Genomic DNA, 25567 nt, shown 5'->3' on the forward strand with positions numbered 1-25567 from the left:
ATTAATTTAATTTTAGGAATGGGGAAAAGTGCATATACCCCAAACAATAATTCAGGCGAAAACATGAAATTATTTATTCACCCAAATAAACATGTTGATGGAAGTACAATTAATAATAATTTTTAAATTTGGATTTTGTTTTATACGAACGTATTGAAAAGTGACAACGCATTTTGTTAAAAAGTGCATTTTGATGTTTAAATTACTTTTTAGTCATTTTCTTGAGTTCTTCAACACTTGCAAGCAAAGCAGTGAATGCCACTTCATACACATCATTTTCAAATGCATCATTTGCAAGTTTCACGAGATCCAAAACTGAACTTTGATCTTGTTTCTTATTTTCAGAATTTGGATCATATCTCATACTTGCCGTTATTTCTGGATATGAAGGTGATGAAGGTGGTGGTTGAGTTTTAACAGGATCAGGTGGTGTATTTTGTGGTGTGAAAACAGGTGGTCCACTTGCCTTTGAAGATCCTGGAGTAAATACTGGTGGACCTCCAGCATTAGAATCTGGTGTGAATACAGGTGGGCCTTGTGCATTAGATCCTGGCGTGAAAACAGGTGGTCCACTTGCCTTTGAAGATCCTGGAGTAAATACTGGTGGACCTCCGGCATTAGAACCTGGGGTAAAGACTGGTGGTCCTCCTGCTGATGGCGCTGAAGTTGTTGGAGGGCTATAAGAAAGAAGTCCACCTTCTATTGATTGCATTTTATTTTGGATAACAGGAGATATTGGGCCATGAAGGGATGTAGCAGCATAAGCAACGTAAGCAACTCTTTTAAGTTCGCCAGCCAAAGATGCGTTTGTAAGAGCAGCTGATACTAAAGCATCGCCAAATTTTTCAAGTTCTTCTACTGAAGCGCAAGCAGCGCCATCAGCCATTGCATTCAAGGTCATCATATCGACGGATTTTTCTGGCATTGATTCTGCGTTTGGTATAACTTTTTTTATAAGTTCTGCAGCATAATGAAGGAATGTACCTTGCATATTTGGGAAGCTTCCTTTCAGCATTTCAGCGGCGGAAAGTACAACAGCGATACCATTTACTTCTTTAAAATGAGACGCGTCAATTCCACAGTACATTATATTAGTTAAAGCAACCGGAAAACCGTCAAAATTTACAGCCACTTTTTGCCAACGGTTATTAACGGTCAAAAAGGAAAAAAAATTTTTTATAATTTCTCAAACAAAATAATTTTTTTTATTTAATTTACATCAAACAAACCATTACGATATCTTTTCATGAAGCCAGGTTTTTTAACAGAATCTATTAAATAACCGATCAAAGGGTTAATCATATTCTTTTTTCCATTTTTCACATCCAAAGCAATTTTCCTAATGAACTCTTCATTATCATTTAACAATTTATCCAAAACCATTTCAGTTTTATTTGATATACCGAAATTATAAATTGCATAAAGAACTTGTTCTCTCACTAAAGGAGATTCATCATTTATCATATTTAATATATCATTTAGCACATTATAATTCTTTGAAATTCCTAATAAGAAAACAGTTGAAGCTCTAATATCATTTCTATTATTATTTAACAAAGGTAAAAATGTATTTAAATATCCTTGCATTCGTAACATATCTCCGCCTTTTTCTATCAACAATGCGAATAATATTTCTGATAAAGGAGCGCATTCTATTGCTTTATCTTTACATGTTTGTGCCAACTGATTAAATGAAGAAGTATAACTTGAATTAAATATTAAACATAAATTTAACATACCACTCATCAATATATTAATTTTCTTCGAGAAATAAAATCCGACGGGAAACTTTGCGGCAATTGGAGAATTTATATCACGAACAATTAACTTCGCAAGTATCAAAAGACATTTTTCATTTGGTTTATCCATTTGTATTAAATATTTTGGCAAAGAAGACTTTAATGCATCATTTAAAAGTTTCTCATCATTAATATTATTATCCAAGAAACACAACAAATTTTCGGCAGCTTCTTCTTTAAATTGATTCGTATTAATAAAAAAAGAATATATCGAAAATACGCCGGGCGAAGGAAAAGATTTAAAAGTTTCCATACATAAATCAAATAAATTCTTCGACGCAATATTTAATGGTAACGCTAAACAAAAATCAATTGCTAAGTCCCAAATCCCCCAAAACAAATGATTAATTGTCGACTTAATTTCGGGATACGCAATGCAATGGTTATTAAACGAATTCATAATCCTTTGCGCTAAGATAAAATTACGAAACAAAAATGCTATTGTCGGATCAACAATATATGACTCATAAACATTTAATGGCTGCGTCTCAAATGCAATCGCATCAAGTATCGAATCTAAAAAAGAAGAAAGAAATTCTTTCGGTATATTATTGTCATTATCGAAATTTTCCGAAATTGACGAATGTGATATCTTATACCACCAAATCGCTGTATCATAATGATTCAAAAGACACGAAGAGAACAAATCAATTGGAGTGTTCGTCGATAGCGGTAATTCTTCTCCACCATTACATGAGAAAAATGCAAATATATCTTTCTTCACTGTAGAAATAAATGGTAATAATGAACCTGACGAAGAACAATCGAAGATAAAACATAAAGGACATTCACATAAATTAATGAGATTAAATAATTTGATGATCTTATATCGAGATCGATCATTGGAAAAAAAATAAACACTGCCATCTGTTGATGGGATGTGCGACCCTTGGCCATAGTAATGGATGAGAAGTCGCTCGTATGGTTTCGACGTTGCATATGTCTTTAATAGACTTTGTACGGTATCAATCGATGGATCGACTGCAACCGAACACGAGCAGTTCAGCTTCTCCCTGTACAATTGGTTAAACGCTTCTTGTGAAGACGGGGAATAATATGATGGATCAAATGAAATTAATGGCTTTTGACAAACTGTTTGTGGTTTGCGGACAAGGCGACGTATTGACGGAGTACGAAGCCCGTCAAAAAGACAGAGGAAACAGACGACATGTTTCGTTTTGTTGACAATCGCCGACTTTTTGACCCGCGGTGACGAAGGCACCGCACTCCGCGACATGCTGATTGGCGTGCGGGTGACACGACGCGTTGGAGGAATATCGTTTTGGAGACATATCATTCGGAAGAAATATAAAATTTAGCTTGATGGGAACGATAGGGAATTTGTGTGCGGTTGTGAACTTTTTGAGGTAAGACGACGAAATTTGATGTCAAGCATTCGAAGTGTGAAAATGAATAACAAATTGCAGAGTTTTAAGCGGAAAATAAATAAATTGAAATTTGTTGTAGCTGTGGATGTGCACTAAAATTTTACTCTGATGTGATGATGAAATCAATAAAAATATTTTAATGCGAATTGAATTAATTCATTTGGTTTTGCTTGAGTGTGATTTTGTTTCATTTGTTTGCTGTTGTGAAGTCTGTCACCTGACTTTTGTTGTCTGACAAAAAACCGATCAAGTGATTTGACGTTGTGACTGTTTCAATTTCAACTGAAATAAAAAATGCATCAAATGATATGTAAGAGCGCACAGTACTTAATGAAAACGATCGCGTATTATTATATTATTATTTTAAATCTTTTGAAATATATGAAATTGAAACTGGAAATATCTGCATGATAATTTTCATCTGAAAACCATTTGAAAACATTATTATCTATTATTATTATGAGTTGTTCTTTGTGTTAATATATATATAAACGAAATCATAATAAGATAATCTTGATCTATTAATAACAAATTCATACATTACGAATTTACTTCAAACATTTTATTATTCATTATTTACATCACGATAGTAAAATTATTCAAAACATTTTATTATTTATGAATCACAAATTGATTACATTACAAATTCACTTCAAACATTCTATTAATTAGTCAACAACGCTTCAATAGTGAATTTACTTTAAACATTTTATTAATTATTAATTACATTACAATAGTAAATTCACTTCAAACATTCTATTAATTAGTCAACAACGCTTCAATAGTGAATTTACTTTAAACATTTTATTAATTATTAATTACATTACAATAGTAAATTCACTTCAAACATTTTATTAATTATTAATTACATTACAATAGTAAATTCACTTCAAACATTTTATTAATTATTAATTACATTACAATAGTAAATTCACTTCAAACATTTTATTATTTATTAACAACAATTCAATAGTAAATTTGCTCTTCGTCTCTTTCCTCGTCCATCATTTCGTCCTCTTCGATTTCTTTTCCCTTTTTCTTCCTATTGTTCATTGGTATTTTGATTTCCGTTCCCTTTAAGCTGCAGTACGTCTCCAACAGTTCTTCATCCAGTAATTTCTTATGTATCAAATTCTTTGTTGTTGATCTTACCTTATCGATGATGTAATGTAATTTCGGCGCATAATTTGCGTCGAATTTTTCTTGTCTTGAAATTCCTTTCATTACTTTCTTATCATTCATTTGATTTTTAATTGTGAAACGAATTACGTAATCATCGAAAGTTGATGTAATTTCTTTAATTAATTCACTTAACACTTCGTTTGTTGAGTTTGGTAATACCATTGTCATTTCGAGTAATTTATTAATTGATTTATAATATTCGTTTAAGAACTTTACCATTAATTCATAATAATTTGGAGGAAATAATTTGAAATCGATTTTTAATAATTCTTTTGATATTTTCTCTAATTGTAAAAGATATAAACATATCTTCATTGAGAAGTCCGAAATATCTTCTTGCTTAATTACATTTAATTGTGGTAACCAATGATTAATCATTATGTTTATGTTCATCAAATAATTATTAATAATATTTATCATCTCTTGTAACATTGTCGATGAAGAATTTGGTTGTTCATCACTTAGACGTGATGTAATTAAATTTGTATATTGTAATAAGAAATCAAAATCAATTTGTGGTGCAAAATAACATGATAAATGTAATAACTTACCAGCATATAATGAATTAGACATTATTAATTGTTTTGTAATTTTATCAATGATTTTGAAGTTTTTTGAATCATAACTACAATATAATGATATCTTTTCAGAGATATCACAAAAGTATCCAATGATTTTATTCGTTTTATTACGTACATTTTGTTTAATTCGTTGAATAATTATTTGTTGTGAATCTTTAATTTCTTGTTTACTACTTATTAATCCAGATTTCTCTAAGAAATATTTAAAATTATTTTTATCATAAGTTTCAAAAACAAAATTAATTAATTGTAAACAACATTTGGATAATATTTCTATCAATGATATATTGTTCTTAATACCCGCAGGTGGTTCTGACCATTGTATATCATAAGAATCAAATAATATTTCGCCTAATATTATTACATATTTAAATCGATGTACACGTAATTCTAATCGTAATTCATTTAATTCGATTATCATTTCTTTTATTATATTTAATGAATAAAGTTGAATACCATAATCATCACTATAATCCCCTTTTTTATCTTTAAATAATTGAAATAATTTCTTTAAACGTTGAGTATCCATAAAATGTGGAAACTTTAAATTCGATTTTTGATTATTCTCTTCTTTATGATTTATCTTTTCGATTTCATATCGTTTATATTTAATTCGATCATATAATCGAAATAATGCTAATGCAATATCTTTATCTTCTAAAAAGACATTATTAAACATTACTAATATAATACTTATTACTATTTCTCGTACATCTGGTTTAGTAAATATACCTAAATCTTCTTTTAATTTATCAAAATCTATTTCTGATGTTTCATTATATAATTTGTTTAATTTATATTCTAAATCATTCCATTCTTCATTCTTTTGTTTTATATTATGTAAACATTTAAAGATACAATATATTAAATGTGGTGTTGATTCTTGAATTTTTAATGGAAATATTTCATCATTCGGATCATATACTTCATTCAATTTCTCTGTTAATGTTTGACATATTAAATTACTTAAGTTCGGATTATTCTTTAATAAAAATGGTATGAAAAATAATATATCCGCTTGAATTATATCTGATTGATTTAAGCCTCGAATTAAAGCAGAATATACTTCGAATTGTAAATTTTCATTGATATTACTTTGATTATCATTAAAGTCTTCATATGTTTGTGTAAATGTTTTCTCTGGAATTGGTAATATTAAATAAAATAATGCAGCAACTCCATTTAATTTTGCTTTCTCTGTCCGATTAAAAAATACTTTTCGTGAGTTAATAATAGCTCTATCGAATAATCCTTCGTTTTGTATAATCTTCGGTACTGCAAATTTCATTAATTGTTCAATCACATCTAAATCTAAATATTGCATATAATCAATGACTTCTAATAAATGTTCTGGTGAATTTAATATTTGTATTAAATAAATAGAATTTGTGGAATTAGATATTAATCGTTGTACTATTTGATTATAGATTTCATTCGATGATGAATGAAATAATTTTAATGACTTTTTAAGGATTTTAATTCCAATTTGTATTTGGCGTAATGGTATTGGTTTAAAGTCACTATTACATTCTTTGATTTTTCCATTATCTTTCTTAAAATAACTTCCGAAATTTGCTTCATCAATTAATATAAATGCAAACTCTACAAAATAATGAGCATTACTTTCAATATGATAACTTGACAATTGAATCGCTTTCGAAAACGCTTTCTCAATCGATATCATTGATGAAAACTCTTTCCGTAAATAATAATTACTTGTTAAGAAATTACTTCGGATTCGAATCGAATCAATTTTAAGTTGTTCATTAAAGAACTTTAAAAATGTGTCTTTAACTTTAGGCGCAAGTCGTGATAAGTTAAATGTTAATGCAATTAGAAATGGGGTAAAATGACTCGGAAGTCCTATTTGCGATGTAAGTATCTTTACAAAGCCATCTAAGACTGTTCGTGATGATGTAGAGATTGTAAATAATGTCTTAATTAAATTACATAATGATTGGGAACTTTCAGCATTATTTTCTTTTTCTAATTCTAACGCTGTAAGAATAAATTTGTTTAAACATGAAAATGATAATTTGGGATACTTACGTAATGGTGGTAATATCTTTTCGGCGACAATCGATAATTTCGTCTCTTTAAGGGATGAAAAAATAGATTCAATGAAATCTGAGATTTGGGTTTCAGTTAATGGTAACTCCATTAATGTGTCAATGATTGATGGTAATGCATAGTCGGGGAATTTGGACATGATTATGTTGTCGAGCCATCTTTGACAATGAACATTAGATGGAAATGCCCCATCTTTGTTCTCAAATTCAGTGGTTTCTTCATTTAAGATATTGAAGAGTGGTGGAATGATGGATAGAACTGCTTCAGATATGTATTGTTTTGAAGGTTTCTCTTCTTTTAATGAACAAATCTTTTGAAATGTTTTATCCATGAGTTGAAATGACTTACGTAATGTGGACACTTGTGTAAGAAATGGTACTATCTTGGTAAGTTCTAATGTAAAGGCTCGAGCAGATTCTAATGTTTGAAATTGCCACCGAAGAATTGCTCGAATTGAACATAATACTGTCTCAGATATTAGAGAGTTTTGTGATTCTGCAAGAGATTCAAAAATTGCACGTAAAACACGATTGGGAGATAAATCAGATGCAATAGATTGTCTGATATAATCACTAATTTTTTTTTCATTTAGACCAGAACCAAATTCAGACAATGCTCTTGAACTTGGGTTGTTTTCAGATTTGTTACTAGAGACATCATTGTAAAGTGTTAAGAGATTTTTGATTTCATCATCATCCATTTTTTAAAAGTGCCAAATTTTAAAAGTGAATTCACTTAATAGGGGTGCCCTAAAATGTAGAAGCCTTCCTGAAGTGAGTCCTTTCATCATGATGAAATAAATTTACAAAAACTAAGAAAAACATTCAAAATATAAACATTTAAAACTTTTTTTTTTTGATTTGTAAGTATAAAAAAAAATATTAACGATCAATTTAACAAAAAATTAGGGGCGATTCGGGAATCGAACCCGAGACCTCTCGCACCCAAAGCGAGAATCATTCCACTAGACCAATCACCCGTATCGATTATTTATATTAGTCATATTATCTATATTTAATTGTACTTCTTATAAAATCTAGATTTTATAACAAAGAAGCACAAAATGACGATATTCACCTATGACTTCATATTTATATATTTTAAACACTATATTTCATATTTTAAAAATAAATTGAATGAAAAATTATCATATAGCACCTATGCATTAACTTATTTTTATAAAGCCTGAAGAGATAAATCCTCACCCACATTAAGTTAAAATAGAAATAAATTCAGGTGTCAGAAAATTATTTACTTTTTCATTTTTGAAAGGATTTCCTTGATACCTCTGTCAATTTGATTTTGATAAAACTGTTCTAAAGCGCTTAAAGTTTTAAATATTTAAAATAATTTCCGAATACTATTTTGAAAAACCAAATTATCAAAATTAATTTGAAATTAATTAAATAAATACTTTGAGTATTGATATCAATACCTTTTTGTTCAAGAAGTAATTTAACTATTTCTGAATGACCTTCTAGAGATGCTAACATAAGTGCTGTTCTAAATAATTTAAATAATTTCCGTATATTATTTTGAAACATCAAATTATTAAAATCGATTTTAAACAAAACAAATAAATATTTCTTGCATTAATATCAATTCCTTTTTGTTCAAGAAGTAATTTAACTATGTTTATTTTACCTTTAAAAGATGCATACATAAATGCTGTCCATAATATTTTAAATAATTTCCGTATATTATTTTGAAACATTAAATTATTATAATCAATTTTAAACAAAACAAATAAATATTTTTTGCATTAATATCAATTCCTTTTTGTTCAAGAAGTAATTTAACTATTTCTATATGATCATTTAAGGAAGCTACTATAAGTGATACTTCAAATAATTTCAATAACTTCCAATTATTATTTGTAAATATGAAATTATTAAAGCAAATTTTAAATAGATTTAATAAATATCTTTGACATTTACATCAATTTCTTTTTGTTCAAGAAGTAATTTAACAATTTCAATGTAACCATTTTTAGAAGCATAAAGAAGTGCCGTGTAAAATATTTTGAATAATTTCCGAATATATTTTTAGAGCATCATATTATGAAAACAATCATTAAATAATACAAATATACATCTTTAGCATTTAAATCGATTCCTTTTTGTTCAAGAAGTAATTTAACAATTTCTGTATTATTGTTCATCGATGCAAAAATAAGAGGTGTTTTCTAATGAATATATAAAATCCAATTTATGAATTGAAACATTAGGATTTAAAAAAAAAATTTAAATAAACAAATTAAATATATTTTACATTTACATTGATATTAAATTTATAATTCTCAAGAAAGAATTTAAGAATTTCATTAAGATTATTCAAAGATGCTGTAATAATTGGTTCTTCAAAACATTTAAAATAATTCCAAATAATAAAATGAGAAATATTTTGAATGAAATAAACAGTAAAAAAATGATATAAATATTTTTGGTATTAACATCAAATTTCTTTTCTTCTATAATATATTTCACAAGTTCAATGTTTTCTGAGATTATTGAACAATATAAAATATTTGTTGGAATTCGATCATATCCTTCAAGAAAATGTTTTATTAAATAAATATTTCCAATTTTAGCTGATTCATTAACAAGAACATCATTTGTTTTCATCCCTTCTTCTTCTAAAAATGATAAAAGTTCATAATTAAAAAAGAGAATACATTTCCTTCCTATCGCTGCTAAATCTTTAAATTGATATATCTTTTTATCATACATATATTTAAAGATATCATTTCGATGATATTCAATTGCTATTTCATGTGTGTCTCTAAAATCAGTATGATTTTGTTCACATAAATGAATAATTTCAAGATTCGCACCTGCAATAGCATATTTACCTGTTTTATTAACATTCGCTCCGTTTAATAATAAAAACCTAAAACAATTAATTGATCCAAAAAATGCTGCATAATCAATTAATGAAACATTTTCTTCATTAATAAATGAATATCGTTCATAAAGTGATGGCTCAATTTCTTGATTAAAGTTAAAATCATTTTGTGCTGTCATTTCTTGAAGTTTTTCGATTTCATCATTTCGAATTATTTTTGCAATTTCATTTGGATTAACTCCTTCTTTAACATATTTCTTATGAAGTTCCCAATCGTTATTCGATAGTTTTTCAATGTTTTTCGTAAAATAATTTTTAAAAGAATTAAAACACTTTGAAATTATTTCATCTTTTGAAAAATAATGTGCAAAATAATATGTTGGCTGAGATTTTACAAAACTTGGATCAACTAAACCTTGTTCTATCATTTTTTCTATAATATAATATGATTCTTGTGGTCTATATGAAAAATTTAACATTGAAAACAATTTATTCTTCGTATAATTGATTTTAATGTGTTCTTTATTCTTTTCTTGAAGTATTTTTAAAAATTGTATTGCAAAATCAAAATTACCCTTTTGTGATACAATTGAAGAAAATACTAATTGAGAAATAATATGTATAAATAAATATGGAAAATCATTATCAAAAATATCCATTACTTTTTTGACAGATTCATCTAAGTTTTCAGTGTTTAAATTATATACTATATATTCGAGTTGATTAAGGAATGATAAGTCCTTATTTTCATGTGAACTTTTTATTTCCATCGAACAAAAAAATAAGATAATTTAAAATAAATAATGGGCAATTATTTTGGAGAATTGTTGTTAGGATGACTTTTTGAAAATAAATTTGAGTATTTCACATCAATTTCTTAACTTTACAGCATATAGATGAAGTGAAACCGATTTTTCCCCGCCGAAAAAGTGATCGATCACATAATGTCAATTTTATCGTAAATCTTAGAATCACAAATTCAATCTTGAATTTATTTTAGAAAAATTTTCGGTGAAATTTCACCAAAAATCATCAATGATCATAAATTAAATTGCAAAAAAGTTTTCAATCATCAATTAAATGAACGAACGGTATCATAAAAAATGAAATCCGAAAAAAACATTTTTATTATTTCAATCATGACCCAAATTGATATACATCAAATTTCCTTCGTTATCGGACAACAAAAATGTTTCATATTGTTGCAAGAATATTATATCCAATATTTTCTTATCCAAGTTAATCTCGTCGATAATTTTCAACGAAGGCAAATCGATATATACGAAGTAACCATTTTCGAATATTGCTCCTATTCCAATGCATCCATTATCTATTTCGACTTTGCAATATTTTTCCAACAATTTATTAATTTTAATTTCCCTTAAGTACATTGTATTCACGTTAAACAATTTAAATGTTGTTTCGACACCTGTTGTTTGTTTTTGTGATACCACAACAATATAACCCAAGTCGAACAACATTACATATTGTATAATTTGTTCATCGACGTCGATTTTAATTGATCGAATATATCTTCCTGTTAGAAGCGAAGACAAAACAAGTTGTTTATTTTTGTCGATACTTACAATGATTTGTAAATTTGAATTTGCATCGATATCAACAATCGATGTTAAATGTGGAGATATTCGATACAAAGGTTGAAGTTTATTATCGAAAGAAGAAATGTTCCATAAAGATAATGATGAATCTCTCCATGAAGTTAACAAATAATTTCCTCCCGCATTACATACTGAAGTTAATAATGAATAATTTTGACTTTGCGAATATAAATGTGTTAAACCATTCTTTAAATCGATTTTAAATATATGAAATGTATTATCCCATTGTGAAGATAATATAATACGAAGTGGATCATTAAAGAATGAAAATGATTTCATTGTATTAATGTAATTATTCTCTGATAATAAATATGATTCAAATGTTCCATGTTGTGTAATAAATGGTTGGAATTCAATCGATTTAAATTCTTTAGGTAATGGAAATGAATAAAATTTCATTTCGTTACTTATCATAAACAAATGACTTTCCGCAAATGATAAATAAAAAATCGGGTTTTGTAGTGTTAATAATATATTTAAAGAAGAAAATGACGTAATTAATGAAGGTATAGGTACATAAGTACGTTTTGGATGTACGACATTAAATAATTGTTTAGGTATAATACCGAAATTACTTGCATGTATTTGGATATCAAATGTTAAATCAGGATTATTATAAGCGTTATATTTCATTAATGAAGATTCATAACAATATGCATGAAATGTATTATTACATTTTATCGCATTTTCCCCATTTTGTGCATAACCAAATATTAAATCGATCCATTCATTTAAATGTTCAGAGACATATTGACTTTCTAAAGCTTTACGATGAATACTAATGAAATCATCAGCATCTTTACTCCACGGTGGTAATATTACATCACCAATTTGTATATTTAAATCTTCATGAATTCCTAAATCAAATTGATTTTTATTAATCAAAAAATCAGGTAACGTGAAGAATTCGGGAATTATTTCCCTAAAATCATTGTTTAATGATGTTACTGCATCATAACTTTTAGCTATAGACCAAAATGTACGATTTGGTTTATCGAATTTTTCATCATGCATTCCAATATGTAAAGAAGTAAAAGGCTCAAGTCGCATTAAATAATGAACTATGTAAGAAGATGTCGAATAATGTAATCGATATAAACATTTTTCTGGTGATTCTGGACATAATTCATAGTCACGTTTAAGTTTATTTAATCGTTCAATGTTTAATGCACCAATTGGTTTAGATAAATCTCGATAATTATTCGGATCATTTAAATCAATTGTTTCAGATGTATAATTAGATAATATCCATGGAAAGATTGGATATTGTGATAAATCATTAAAACTTCGACCGGATAAAAGATTTAAATATATTAGATATTCATAATTTGATATTTCCCCAATTTGCCAACGTTTAGTAAATTGATTTATATAATCTTTTGAATTCCATAATTTAATACCTTGTTTAAGATAAGGATAATTTAAGTTATTAATTTTTTGTAATATTTTCTCTCGAATTCCATTATTACAAAAATAAAAGAAATAACTCTTTTGTTTGATAAGGAAGAATTCTAATCCATAATTAAAATGTAAATATGCGCGATGTAATATCATTTTAATTGTTGATAAAGGGAATTGCACATAATGACTTTCATTACCACTGAAAAATATTTCGGTATTATATAAGAAAAATGTTCCATCGATTTGTCCATGTATAGTAATTAATTGACATTGCGTTGAAAATATACATTCTTGTGAAGATTTTTGGATTTCTTCATCTTTAATATTTTCTTCTTCTTCTTCTTCTTCAATTTTAGGTTCTTTAATATCGATTTTCTTAATTATGATATGATCACGTCGATCAGAAGCAATTTTATGATCATCAAATTTATTATTCGGCTTTAAGAACATTCGACGATATTTATTATCATAAATTGACCAAAGTTTCCAATGTTCAATTTTATTAGAGATACACCAAGGCCCACCATTCGATAATAAATCTCTTGAAATATGTTTATAAGCTTTTTTACATGTTATCATTTTATTTTGTAATTCAGATAAAAATGTTTGATGTTCTTGTTGAAACTTTATTGAAAATGTTGAAATATCAATGATGTTCTTAATTTTATTTGATATTTCGTTTAATTGTAATCTATTTAATCGATCAATAGATATATTTTTCATTAGTTCAGATTTCTCTTTTAATAAATTAAAGAAATTTAAAGTAAATTCACGTGTAAGTTCATAAAACTCGGCTTGAATTAATTGCTTAGAAAATATATTAAACTTTTGCGTATTTGATGGTATTATTTTATCGAAATAATTTTTAAATGTTTCTATGAAATCATTAAACCTTTGATAATTATTAGGTTTAAGTATTTGATAAAAAGCTAAAGCAAAAAATGATAATTCAAATTGGTTATATAATGATCGATTTTTATATCTTTTCATAAAGATATCATAAATATCATCGAATTGTTCAGGATCATTACGTATTATATAATAAATTATTAATGAATAAGCTTCATAATATTTTAATTGTTTATCAAAAAATGGAAAACTTAAATCAAAATTACGTTTTGCTTCTTGTTCTTTTAATGAAAATGTTGAATTTATTAAGTTAATCAAAGAATAAGCAATTTTTATATCAAGCCATTTACTATCTGAAGTAATTCTCACAGAAAAATTAAATTTATAATTATCAGGTATACGGAAATTATAATTTCCTTCTTTTAAATAAAGAGAATTATTAATATAACTAATTTTAGTTAAAGAATTATTAACATGATTATCATGTAAAGATAAAAGTTCTAAATTATAATAAAATGGTTCAACATTTGGTATATAAAACAAATAACAAAAAACTTCGGACATTACTATAGATAAAATTGATTCATTTATATTATTGTTTAAGTTTTCTAATATTTCACATAAAATTTCTTGTACAAATTTAGTAATATCAAAATGTCTTTGGATTTTAATATATTGGAAATATGTTAATAACTCAGAAAACCCATTTCTATTACCATTTTTAATAATAGTTATACTAATTTTAGCAAATATATTTATTACTGATTTTAATTCATCTTTATTATTAAATAATATTTCGGGTCTATTCGATTGTAACATTAAATGGAATAGCCAATAATACCACGAATTTACAGATGATATAGAATTACATGTTTCCATATTATCATCTAAAATTCGATTTAATGCAATTAAAAAATGTTTTATTAAAACAGTATCATAAAAATTCGAAAGATATGAAATGAATGGAAATATATGATCCATTATGAATGGATTATTACTGAAGAATAATTCTAATGATTTATCCCACATTTTTTGTGTTAAGTTTTGATGATTAAATGTTCCTATTATAGTTAAAAATGTATCACTTAAATTACGTTTTGGTTTAATTAAAATTCCTTTTGATTCAAAGTCATAAATTAAGACTAAAAACTTTAATCCAAATAATCGAATTTCTTCATGTTTAGATGTAAATAATGTAATAAATTCATCATAATAACCATATTTCTCAACGATTTTATGGAAATTATGAACTTTTTCGGACATTAATATATACATATTTTCTAATATTTCTAAATGTAATTCAACATTTAAATGTAATTTATCAACTGAATGTGATTCATCATCTAAAATCGATTCATTATTTGTTTGTGATTTAGTATCTGAAGACAAAAATGAAAATTCATATAATGATTGCATATCAGTAAAATTAAAATTAAATTTTGCTAAAGATATTATAAATTCCCATAATACTTTACGTATTTCTACATTTTTTTCATTAAATAATAATAATAAAATCGATTTAATTGATATAGTTGATATAATCAAATGAGGATCTTCTCTAAATATTTGTTCATTATCAGTTTTTATTACATAAATTTGTATATCGATAGGTACATGATGCCAAAGTTCGAAATTCATCCAAATATCATTTATCATATTTAATTTATAATCATCACAATTTAATTCCAAATATAAATTCAACAAATGATTAATGATTTTATATGAAAAAGTCTTTGGACTAATTTCTAAAAATAATGAAGCTAAACATTTAAATCCATCGAATTGATCAAAGTTAGCTTGAAGTATATCATTACCATGACAAAACAATGAAAATAATCCAAGTAATGACTCGAAAAAGTTTGATGAATAATCATTTTCTTCTTTTAATATAGATAAATTAACTTGTTTAAATAAAGGGAAAAATGTTTTTAATCCTCCAACATTTGCTACTACATCAGAGAATGTTGTAGAAAATGGTATAATTTGACCTTTAACAGTTGCTTTACCAATTGAATTTTGTGCTAAATTTGCACAAAAATTATCAATTGTCATTCTCGCATTATAACAAAATAATAAATGTGAATTTAATGAATCATTAAATAATTGTATACATTCTTGAGGTAAAGCTTTATATAATGAAGTAGTTGAAGAAGAAAATGAATATATAAAATCATTAGGTAAATGTGATAAAGATATTATAGTTGAATTATTTAATGCTATATTAAATAAATAAACACAACTCATATTAAATATTAATGGCGAATCGAAGAAATTCTTCTTTGATTTAGATACATTACCTATTACGATATTAATTGCTTGATTAAATTTAATAGTTTTCTTACATATAAATTGTTGTGTTAATACACCATTAATATAAAATAAAATTATATTATTATCAACTGTTAATACAATGTTATACCATTGATGAGGTACAAAAACATGATTAATTTTATATGTAATAATTTGATCTTTTTCATTAGATTGATATTCTATTACAAGATTTTTATCTTCGAAAAATAATTCAAATCGTTGATTAGAAGTAGTAATTAAAGAAAATAAATAAGGTTTAGTATTCGGAAATCCCCAAACTGCGCCAAGTTCAAATCTAATCATAAAAGAAAACTTATTATATATTAAAGAACTCGGAATTTCAGGAACATAAATTCCAGAAAGTCTTCCATCAAAATGTATAAAAGAAGAAGGATTTTCATATGTATTTGATGTTAACATATTAGTAAAACTTGATATTAAAAAACTATTCCACCATGGGCGATATTTATTATCGATTATATTCATTGAATGAATACATTCGAAAAATGTCTTCCAATGAAATATAAATGATGAAACAGTAGAAAATAATGAAAGTAAACATATTATTGATTTTTGTTCATTTTCATTACAATCATTATAACAAGGAAATGATTCGAAATATTTTATAATACATATTGGCATTTTAGATCGAAAAACTTGTAATTTATTCGTGACAGATGAGATACAAATTTGATTAATATAATGAAATATTTGTTGATGTTCTTTCAGATGTTTTGTCATTCCATGTAAAAATGGTAAAATTCTTTGGTTATGAATTTCTGCTGTATTTGGGCAATTTGATAATGAAATTGGTTGTTCGAATAATAAACGTAATAATATATTAATAGTTTCTTCACCAAAAGGTAATCCTTGAATATATTTTTGTAATTCTATCATTGGGAATTTTGTAACTCGTTTTCGCATTTGATTATTACCTTCTGTTAATGGTACATAACATCTTAAAACAGAATTTATTACTTTCATATGATCATTAAATTCAGTTGCAATACTTGGTAATAATGCAATAGTTTCCATATATTTAAACTTTTCAATATATGATAAAATTGATCGACGATTTAATTGGAATATTTCAATGTTCATTTTTAAGAATTTTAAGATTAAATTTATCCAATTCGGATCATTTATATGAATTAATGATTGATGAAATAACTTTATCATTAAAGGAAACAAATTATCAAATGGAGTTTGTTCCATTTCAGATAAATTAAATGAAAATGAATCCAATAATAAACCTCTTTTAATTAAATCGAGTGAAAATGATTGAATATTTATATCGAATAAAAAATGAAATAAAATTTCAACAAATGATTTAACACAAAAGAATAAACATCGAGTTTTATCATCACGTAAAACTAATTCAACAAAATTAAACATTTGTATACTTGATTGACATACAAAATGTAAAAAACTTGAATTAATTTCATCAATCATCAAGTTTAATTCTAATGATTGTAATTTTAATTGATAATCAACACATATGATATTAATTTTATCAGATGATATTGCTGATATAAATGAATTTGGATCAGCTTTAAATAAAACAGATAAAAACTTTACTGATTCATCAATCATTTGAGGTGTAGAATTAGAAAAAATTCTACAAATTGCTGTGAAAACATTCGACGCATTTTGTGGTGATTTAATATAAATTTGTTCAAATAATTGATAAATAGTTTTCCTTAAAAGACATATAAAGTTTAAATAACTATCAATTGTTTTTGTTGTCCACATATTATATTGTGGAAAAAATGCTAAACTATTAACTAATGAGTTATAACCATTAGTTAATGTTAATGAATTTGCAACCATATTAATATCAATAGAAAGTAAAAATTGTAATAAAAAATATAAAATTGATGATGAAATTAACTCAGGAATTGATGTCAATTTAATGGAATTATAATTTGGACTTAAATAATTCTTGGAAAAATTTAATATAATATCTATAAATGTCTCTAAAAACTTTTCAGAATATGGATGAATCGAAAAGCCTTGAAAGATTTTCATAAGTAAATTAAGATTTTCAACGTTTGTGATCATTTCATCAAGAATATCAAAATCATATTGTGATAATTGTGATGGATCTTTATTAAATGTAATACTTTCGGAGACTTCTAATGGAAATTTAAATGCAGATATTGTTAAAAATTCAAATTTTTCAATATCAATTTTTTCTAGTGAATTTATAAATTCATTTGATGTTATTTCTAATTCATTTTTATTAAAATCATTACTAACTTCAAACGAAACATATGGAAATCGATCAATTGTCCATATTAAAAAGAAACATGTAAAATGAAACATTTGATGGTTCCATACAACCTTGGAAAAATCACATCCTAAAGATGCATAATATTCTAAAAATTGTAAAAATGAACACCCAACTTCAAAAACTTTTTGTATCGGTTTTGATCGATGGGGGTCCCCAAAAATAAAGCTCAGTAAATTGAATCCAACGAAAAGTATTGAATTTAACGTTGTGTTTGAAATTTTTATGGCAAATTCTTGATCGAGCTTAAGGAAAACCAAAGGCGCATGACAACACTGATCAAGAAGAGATTCATCAAACAGATCTGAATTACTTATATATTTCATTGCCCAAAATTCATAATATTCGGCAAAAAAATTAAAAATTGGTAAAAATTCATCTTTTGAACATGGTGAGTCCATAGAAAAGGAAATTAAAACATTAAAAAAGTTTGAGTAAAAGTCAATGTATTCTTTTTGTGGTAAATCTTCATTAAGAGATAAATATTTTTGAAATTGATCAAATAATGGTTTTGATAGTTGAATTACTTCTTCAAAAGAAGTCGGAATTTTTGAAAATAATTGAAAAAGAGATATGAGATTTTCATGTGTTACAATTGAATCTGTTTTGTCTTTTGCATGTTTGGGAAAAAGAAATTTGATTTTATTAATAAAACGAATTAAATACTGGAATAAAACTGGTAATAATGTTGGAATAAAGTTTTCATAGTTAGGAATGGTTAACATGTTTGAATTTAAATAATTTACAATTACTGGATATTGTTGATATAAAGGTATGTCTAACTGAAATAACGTTGTGAAATACTCCTCTTCCGTTTTGTTTCCAATTCCTGTTAATTCTTGTTTTGTATAATTATGTTCTGGTAACGATATTAATAATTGGAACACTTCTGGACACAGCGAAAACTGTCCATCTTTCTTTGGTAAAGGTGCGGTAAAAAATTTGATCCATTCTCTTATTACTGGATTATTGACTTGTCTATTTCGAAAAAATTTAAACATGTTTCTTGCCTATACTGTCACTTTTATGTATCGAAACTACCCATAAAAAACGGTTTTGAATAGTTTTTTTTTCACAATTTTTGAATTTCAAATGAGAAACATAATTTTGCTAGGCAAATTTTTTTAATTCAAAACAAAACTAAGTTTTACTTCATTACTTACAGTAATATTGCATTTTAAAATACGGAACATATTTCAATTGGTAAGAAGATTTTTCTTCAAGTCAAAATTTTTGACTCAGGGTACTTAGTAGAGAACTAGTAGAGAATTCTCTAAACGGTCGTTTGACACCAAATAGAATAAAATTATCTCGTTGTTCTCATTATTTTAATCCTTAAAAATATATAATAAAGATTAATAATAACAGTAAATAATATTTTTATATCTTTATAAGACAAAAACTTTTATTTAAAGATTTGACACTTAAAAATAAAACAAATATATCTTCATATAAAATTGGTTTACGCATGTGATTTTAGGTGTTTTATAATATATTTCATTATATATATTATTTTTGATATTAAAAATAATCTAATTTTTATTAGAGAATTATTGACTTTCTAGTTAAAATTGATAAGTCAGATAATGAAATAAGATATCGAAAATCTGTCTACTAGGAAATTAGTTTTTTTCATGGCATTTCTATAAATATGTTTATTTATTCAATATCTGAAAAAAAAAGACCTGTACCCAATCAAAAAATTTTTTTGTGATTTCTGAGACAGGGTCGACTTTTTCACTAAAATTTATACGTTAAAGGATCACTTCAACTTCACCTAATATTCAATTTGTCAGTTATAAACTCAACATAAAATGTAAATATCTTTATCAATATCGAATAAATATGCCATACATTCATATACAATAGGACCCGTTCTCTAAAAACGCAGATAAACTGGTGCGCCTAACTTACAGTGCTAATGTAAGATGTCAAGACGATAGGGAAATTTACTAGCAATTTAATAACAAACGATTGTTTTTCTATTCAAAAATTGAATCGCTAGACACTTTTTGAGTTTGATCACATTGGATTCCAATGATTGATTTTGAAAGTGTTTAATAATTCTTTACAATAAAAAATTCTTATTTAAACAAGATTTAATTTTCTAATTTCTAGATCATTACGTTAAGTTATAAAATAAGTGCTGTTTTTGATAATTTGAATAATTTCCAAATATTTTTATGAAATAGAATAAAATTATTTTTTGAAAAAATATTAATTACAATAAATAAACATCTTTAGCATTAATATCAATTACGTTTTGTTCAATATATAATTTAACTATTTCTGGATACCATTTTGAAATGCTTTTTTTTAAATAATTTAACTTAATTTTAAATATAATTTTATAACATCAAATTATTGTAGAAATCAAGCTTACAATCTTATCATTAATCCAGTAATTAAACAATTTTTGTTATGAAACAGAATAAATATCGTGAAAATTTATTGATATTGGATTTTTTTATGGAAATATTGGAAAATAAAGAAATTATCTGATGCAATTGATGCAGATATCTATTAATAAAAAAGTGTTATTAATTTCTTCTTTTTCAAGAAATGAAAGAATTTCATAGTTATTGCAATATGCAGAAGATACATCGCTCCCTAAAAGTTACCAAATATAATTAATGTTTTGATTAAAACAACAAAAATTTAATGATATTTACTTTTATTCAAATAAAAAAAATTTTTTTTAACTATTTCTTGTTAATTTCAAATCCAATAAATAAACTCCTTTACCATCAATTTGAAGTCTTGATGAATTTTTTGTCAAATTTTGTGGAAGTAATTCGAAAATTTTCTTTGTAATTATCAAATTACCTTCGTCAACACTATGTAAAGCGTTTAACGCGAAGTGAACGTAAGATGAATAAACGAAGAATCCTATTCTATTTGTACTTACTGCTGATACTACATTTTTATTCATCACAATGCAACATTTAATTTGATATCCATTATTAATTGCGAAATCATAAATATCGAAAACGAATCTTATACATTCAATTGTTGCATTATAATAATTCGAAGTTTGATTTGAAAGATTATTACTTAATAAGAATGTATTTCCTACAGGACTTAAATTCACCAAATCTTTTTCTTTTTGATTACATAATAATTCGATTTGATTATTAAAACGTTCGAAATATTGTATCGATTCATAAGATGAATGATTTAAACAATAATCCGAAAAATTACATAAATCAATTGTAATAATGAATGAGAAATCGGATGAAATTTTTGTTCTTTTATCAGATGTAAAGATATATTTCAGTTTCTCAGGAACAGAAGCAATTTTTATTGTTTTAATTCGTTGTTCTAATTCTTGAATTTGTTGTGTTTCAATTGTATTATTATTTTCTTCCGAAAGAATTAATATTAAAGATACTTTATCATTAGGTACATATATTGATGTTAATTTAGTTTCAATGATTTTATTTGTAGAATTTATTCGAATTTGGGTTAAAAATGAAATTTTTTGTGGAGTTTGATGTGTAACTTGTTTTTTAAGTTCAGTAAGGATTTCATTATCTTCAAATGTTATATAAAGATTAATATGTGTTTGTTCTGGTATATTATCATCTTCTAATTGTATTAATTTCATTGCATTTGTATTAATTTTTATTAAATTAAAGTTTTGATCTAATTCAAATATCGATTCAGGTATTTCAGATTCAACTTTGGAATATGAATTTATAATATTTTGATTTTGTGCTACTTTACCTTCACTAACACCAGAATATAATTTCATTACGTTTGGTAAATCTTTATAATAATCAGGTTCAATCATTGATAATGTACCTAAAAGTGTTTGAAATGCATGTAATATATGATAATATACATTAAATATTAATGTAATTATTACTATACCGACTACAAAGAATAAAATACCTCCAAGAAATATAACAAAATTAAAACTATAGATAGAATCATTATATAATTGTTTCAAATCAGCTTGAATTTCAGGCATTAAATTTGCTGGTAAATATGAACCTAATATCGAAATACCTAAATCTAAATCATCATCAAATGTAGCAGGATCATAATTAGGTTGTAATCCAATATAATCTCGATATTTAACTAATATATTTTTAGCAATTTGTAATAAGACAAATTTAGGTAACTTATAAAAGTTATCTAAATCAAATTTCCCATCCCATTCTAATACTTTATCCATCATTTCAATATTAGAAAAGAATAATCCAATATGATAACCATTCCAATCATTATATAAGAATTTCTCAATTAAATTAGATAAGTTTAATGCCATTAATGTGTCACGTATAGAATCTTTAGTATCTTCATATATTAAAACTTTATCAGATAAATTAGCTCTAAGTAAAAAATTAGATACATAAAATAATGTTTCAAATGAATTAGAAACAGATACATATAATATAGAACTTGTAGGTGATGAACTACTATTTCGAATATACATAGAAAAGAATGATGAAGCAATTATTGATAATATTAATAATAAAATTACGAATATAATTAATTGCGTTATTGGAATTCCATTAATTGTACTTCGTGATGATGCCATATTAATAAATAAATAATGATATTTAAATTCATCTTTTTGTAATTGTTCTTCTGTATCATTTGATGATTTGTTTTGACTATGAATTACTTTTTGTATTGCTACACGTGGTATAGAATTAAGTGTTTTAATTATAAATGTCCAATGTTCTTTAATATTAAGGATAAATTTAATTAATGGTATAATACATATTATCATTACTACTAAACATACTGATGATGTAATCATATGCATTGAAAATAATTCACCAAATAATGAAATTGCATCAGCAGTAAATTCTTCAACTGTTTTATAGATAGGTTCTTGTAAATTATTATAACTATTTTCAAAAATCGTTAAAAATGTCGAATTAATTGCTTCCGCTGATGTTATATTATGATATAAAAGTCCATTAAAATAATTAAGTGATTCTATGATTGTTGATTGGATTGTATCATTAAGTACTTGTAAAGGAATTCGGAAACTTGAAAGAAATTCATTATTAATTAAACCTACGGCTTCATTTGTAATAGAATTTTGGAAATAATGGACATAAGAATCAATACTTGTTAAAAACGCATTAATTAAAAATGTATCATCTGCACCTAAATCAATTATAGGATAATTATTCTTTTGAAAGAGTGAATGTGTTGTGAAAAATGCAGTAGTAGAGAAATTAGTAAATACTGAACATAATGAATCAATCGTACTACTATACGTTCCAAGTTTTATAGAATTTAAAGTAGCAAAAATGATTGGGAATAAAGCTAAAATATTAAATGCTAAAATAGATATATATATTAATATTAATATTCGATTCATAAATAAATGATTTGTACTTTTTGCCATCTCTTGTATATTAGAACGTGAAAAATCAGGGACTTCATTCTCTATATCAAGTGGAGCATTAACATCAGCAGATGACATTATACTACTACTATTACTAATAACAGTATTATTCCCTGTTTCTATTTCTGGTATATAAGGATTAATAGATCGAATATCATGTGGTAATAAAGGAAATCGGACAAAACCTAATTCTTGTGTACGATCAAAATGATAACCACTATGACGATGTAAATATGCTTCTTTTATTCGCCATTCATGTGCAGATTTAGGATCAAATGCAACTTCTTCATAAAAATCAGCAAATTTCTTGGCTAATACATAATTGGTAGGCCACATATAAGTTAATAAACTAAATTTAGAGATACATGAATCAATTGATTTTTGTAAATTCGTACATATATTATACGTAGAATTAATAGAACAATCTTGAATAGAATTCCAATATATTACAATTAAGTTACGGATTTGTGATATTTCTTCTTCAACGGATTTTAATGAACTTTTTAATGATTTTGTTAAACTTTGATTACGTCCTTCTTGTATAAATCTAATTTGACTAACAAATAACTTCAAAAATATACTTTTTAATTTCTTTGTCTTTAAATTCATTAATATCATATTTAACGTTTCTTTTTCATCATAATAAATGACAATAAATTTAATATATTGTATCCATAATTGGACATTAGTTGGCCATCGATTAATCGCTAATATAAATGGTTTCCATGATAATACATATGGATGTGCTTGTTGAAATCCAATTCGTGCATATACTAAAAACTCAGTTGGATTTGAAAATCGTTCATTAAAATCAATTTCATCTTGTGAAAGTGCATCTAATGTTTCTTTAACTCGTTTATATGTACGTTGTTGGAAATAATTTGATATTATAACACCAACAACTGATAATAATATCGATCCGTAAAAGATAATCGATGTATACATAGATGGAACAAATGCATGAATTAATTGTAATATTAAGCCAATAGTAAATCCAAAGACAACGCCTGTGAATAAGTTTTGATAGATACTGTCAATGAATGGTTGAAATATATATAAAAATAATAAATATGTGATCATGATCAATAATAATACGATAATAAAAATGACAGCTGTAATGCCATTATAAAGCTCAGCTAGACGTGAAAAAAATAATACCATTGATGTGAATATAAAAATAATTGTATTAACTTGACTACTCCATGTAAATGATTTCCCAATTTCATAAATTGGTTCCGTAGGAATGGTTTTAAGAAAAACTAAGAATAAAAAAACTAAAATTATAAGACAAACAACAAATTCAATGGATACTGTGACTTTGTTGATCGTCGAATCTTCTATTAACGCATAAAGAAGTGTGGCTAATAAAGAACTACACCATGTTATAAGCATTGGTAAAACTAAAACGAAAAATAAAAGAGATAAAAAGGCGATTACTCGACTTAATTTTCCGGAACGATATAAGCCTATATAGTTGGCTATGGGTTGAAAAGTAAAGAAAACTGTGAAAACAGCAATAATAATGATATTATTGGTGAAATCTTTTTCACTATAAAAATGAGAATAAAATCGATAAAAATATTGCATAAATCGCATCAAGTTGTTGTTTACATCACTTGTTTGCCATAGTATTTTGCTTCCAACAAGAAGGCAAGGATATGAAGATTGAAGTAAGATTATAAATGATTTAAATGCAAATACAGGTGTTGGGAACGTTACGAAATTATTGCAAAGAATGATGACGTTACTTATGCTCTTTAGAAATCGACTAATTAATGATTGAGGGATGAATTTCTCCTTTTCATGGAACATTTTCAAAAAACGTTTTTGCAATGCCCAATTCAATTTTCTGGCAACATATCA

At 25.6% G+C, this 25567-nt stretch overlaps 2 protein-coding genes across 2 annotated transcripts; both read right to left on the minus strand.

Moving 5' to 3' along the window:
* Positions 1 to 202: 202 nt before the first annotated feature.
* GO595_008122 (polycystic kidney disease protein 1-like 3) lies at positions 203 to 1087 on the minus strand (the record flags this gene model as incomplete). The annotated part of the gene is made up of 1 exon (XM_067921662.1): positions 203 to 1087. The coding sequence occupies one exon, from the start codon at positions 1085 to 1087 to the stop codon at positions 203 to 205; it is 885 nt and encodes a 294-aa protein (XP_067771956.1).
* A 3066-nt stretch (positions 1088 to 4153) lies between these two features.
* Positions 4154 to 7720, minus strand: GO595_008123 (uncharacterized protein; the record flags this gene model as incomplete). The annotated part of the gene is made up of 2 exons (XM_067921663.1): positions 4154 to 4579; positions 6167 to 7720. 2 exons carry the CDS (start codon positions 7718 to 7720, stop codon positions 4154 to 4156), a joined length of 1980 nt encoding a protein of 659 aa, XP_067771957.1.
* Between the last annotated feature and the right edge of the window lie 17847 nt (positions 7721 to 25567).

Source organism: Histomonas meleagridis (genome assembly GCF_020186115.1).
Source record: "Histomonas meleagridis strain 2922-C6/04-10x chromosome Unknown contig_6, whole genome shotgun sequence".
In the NCBI taxonomy this organism is placed as follows: Eukaryota; Parabasalia; order Tritrichomonadida; family Dientamoebidae; genus Histomonas; species Histomonas meleagridis.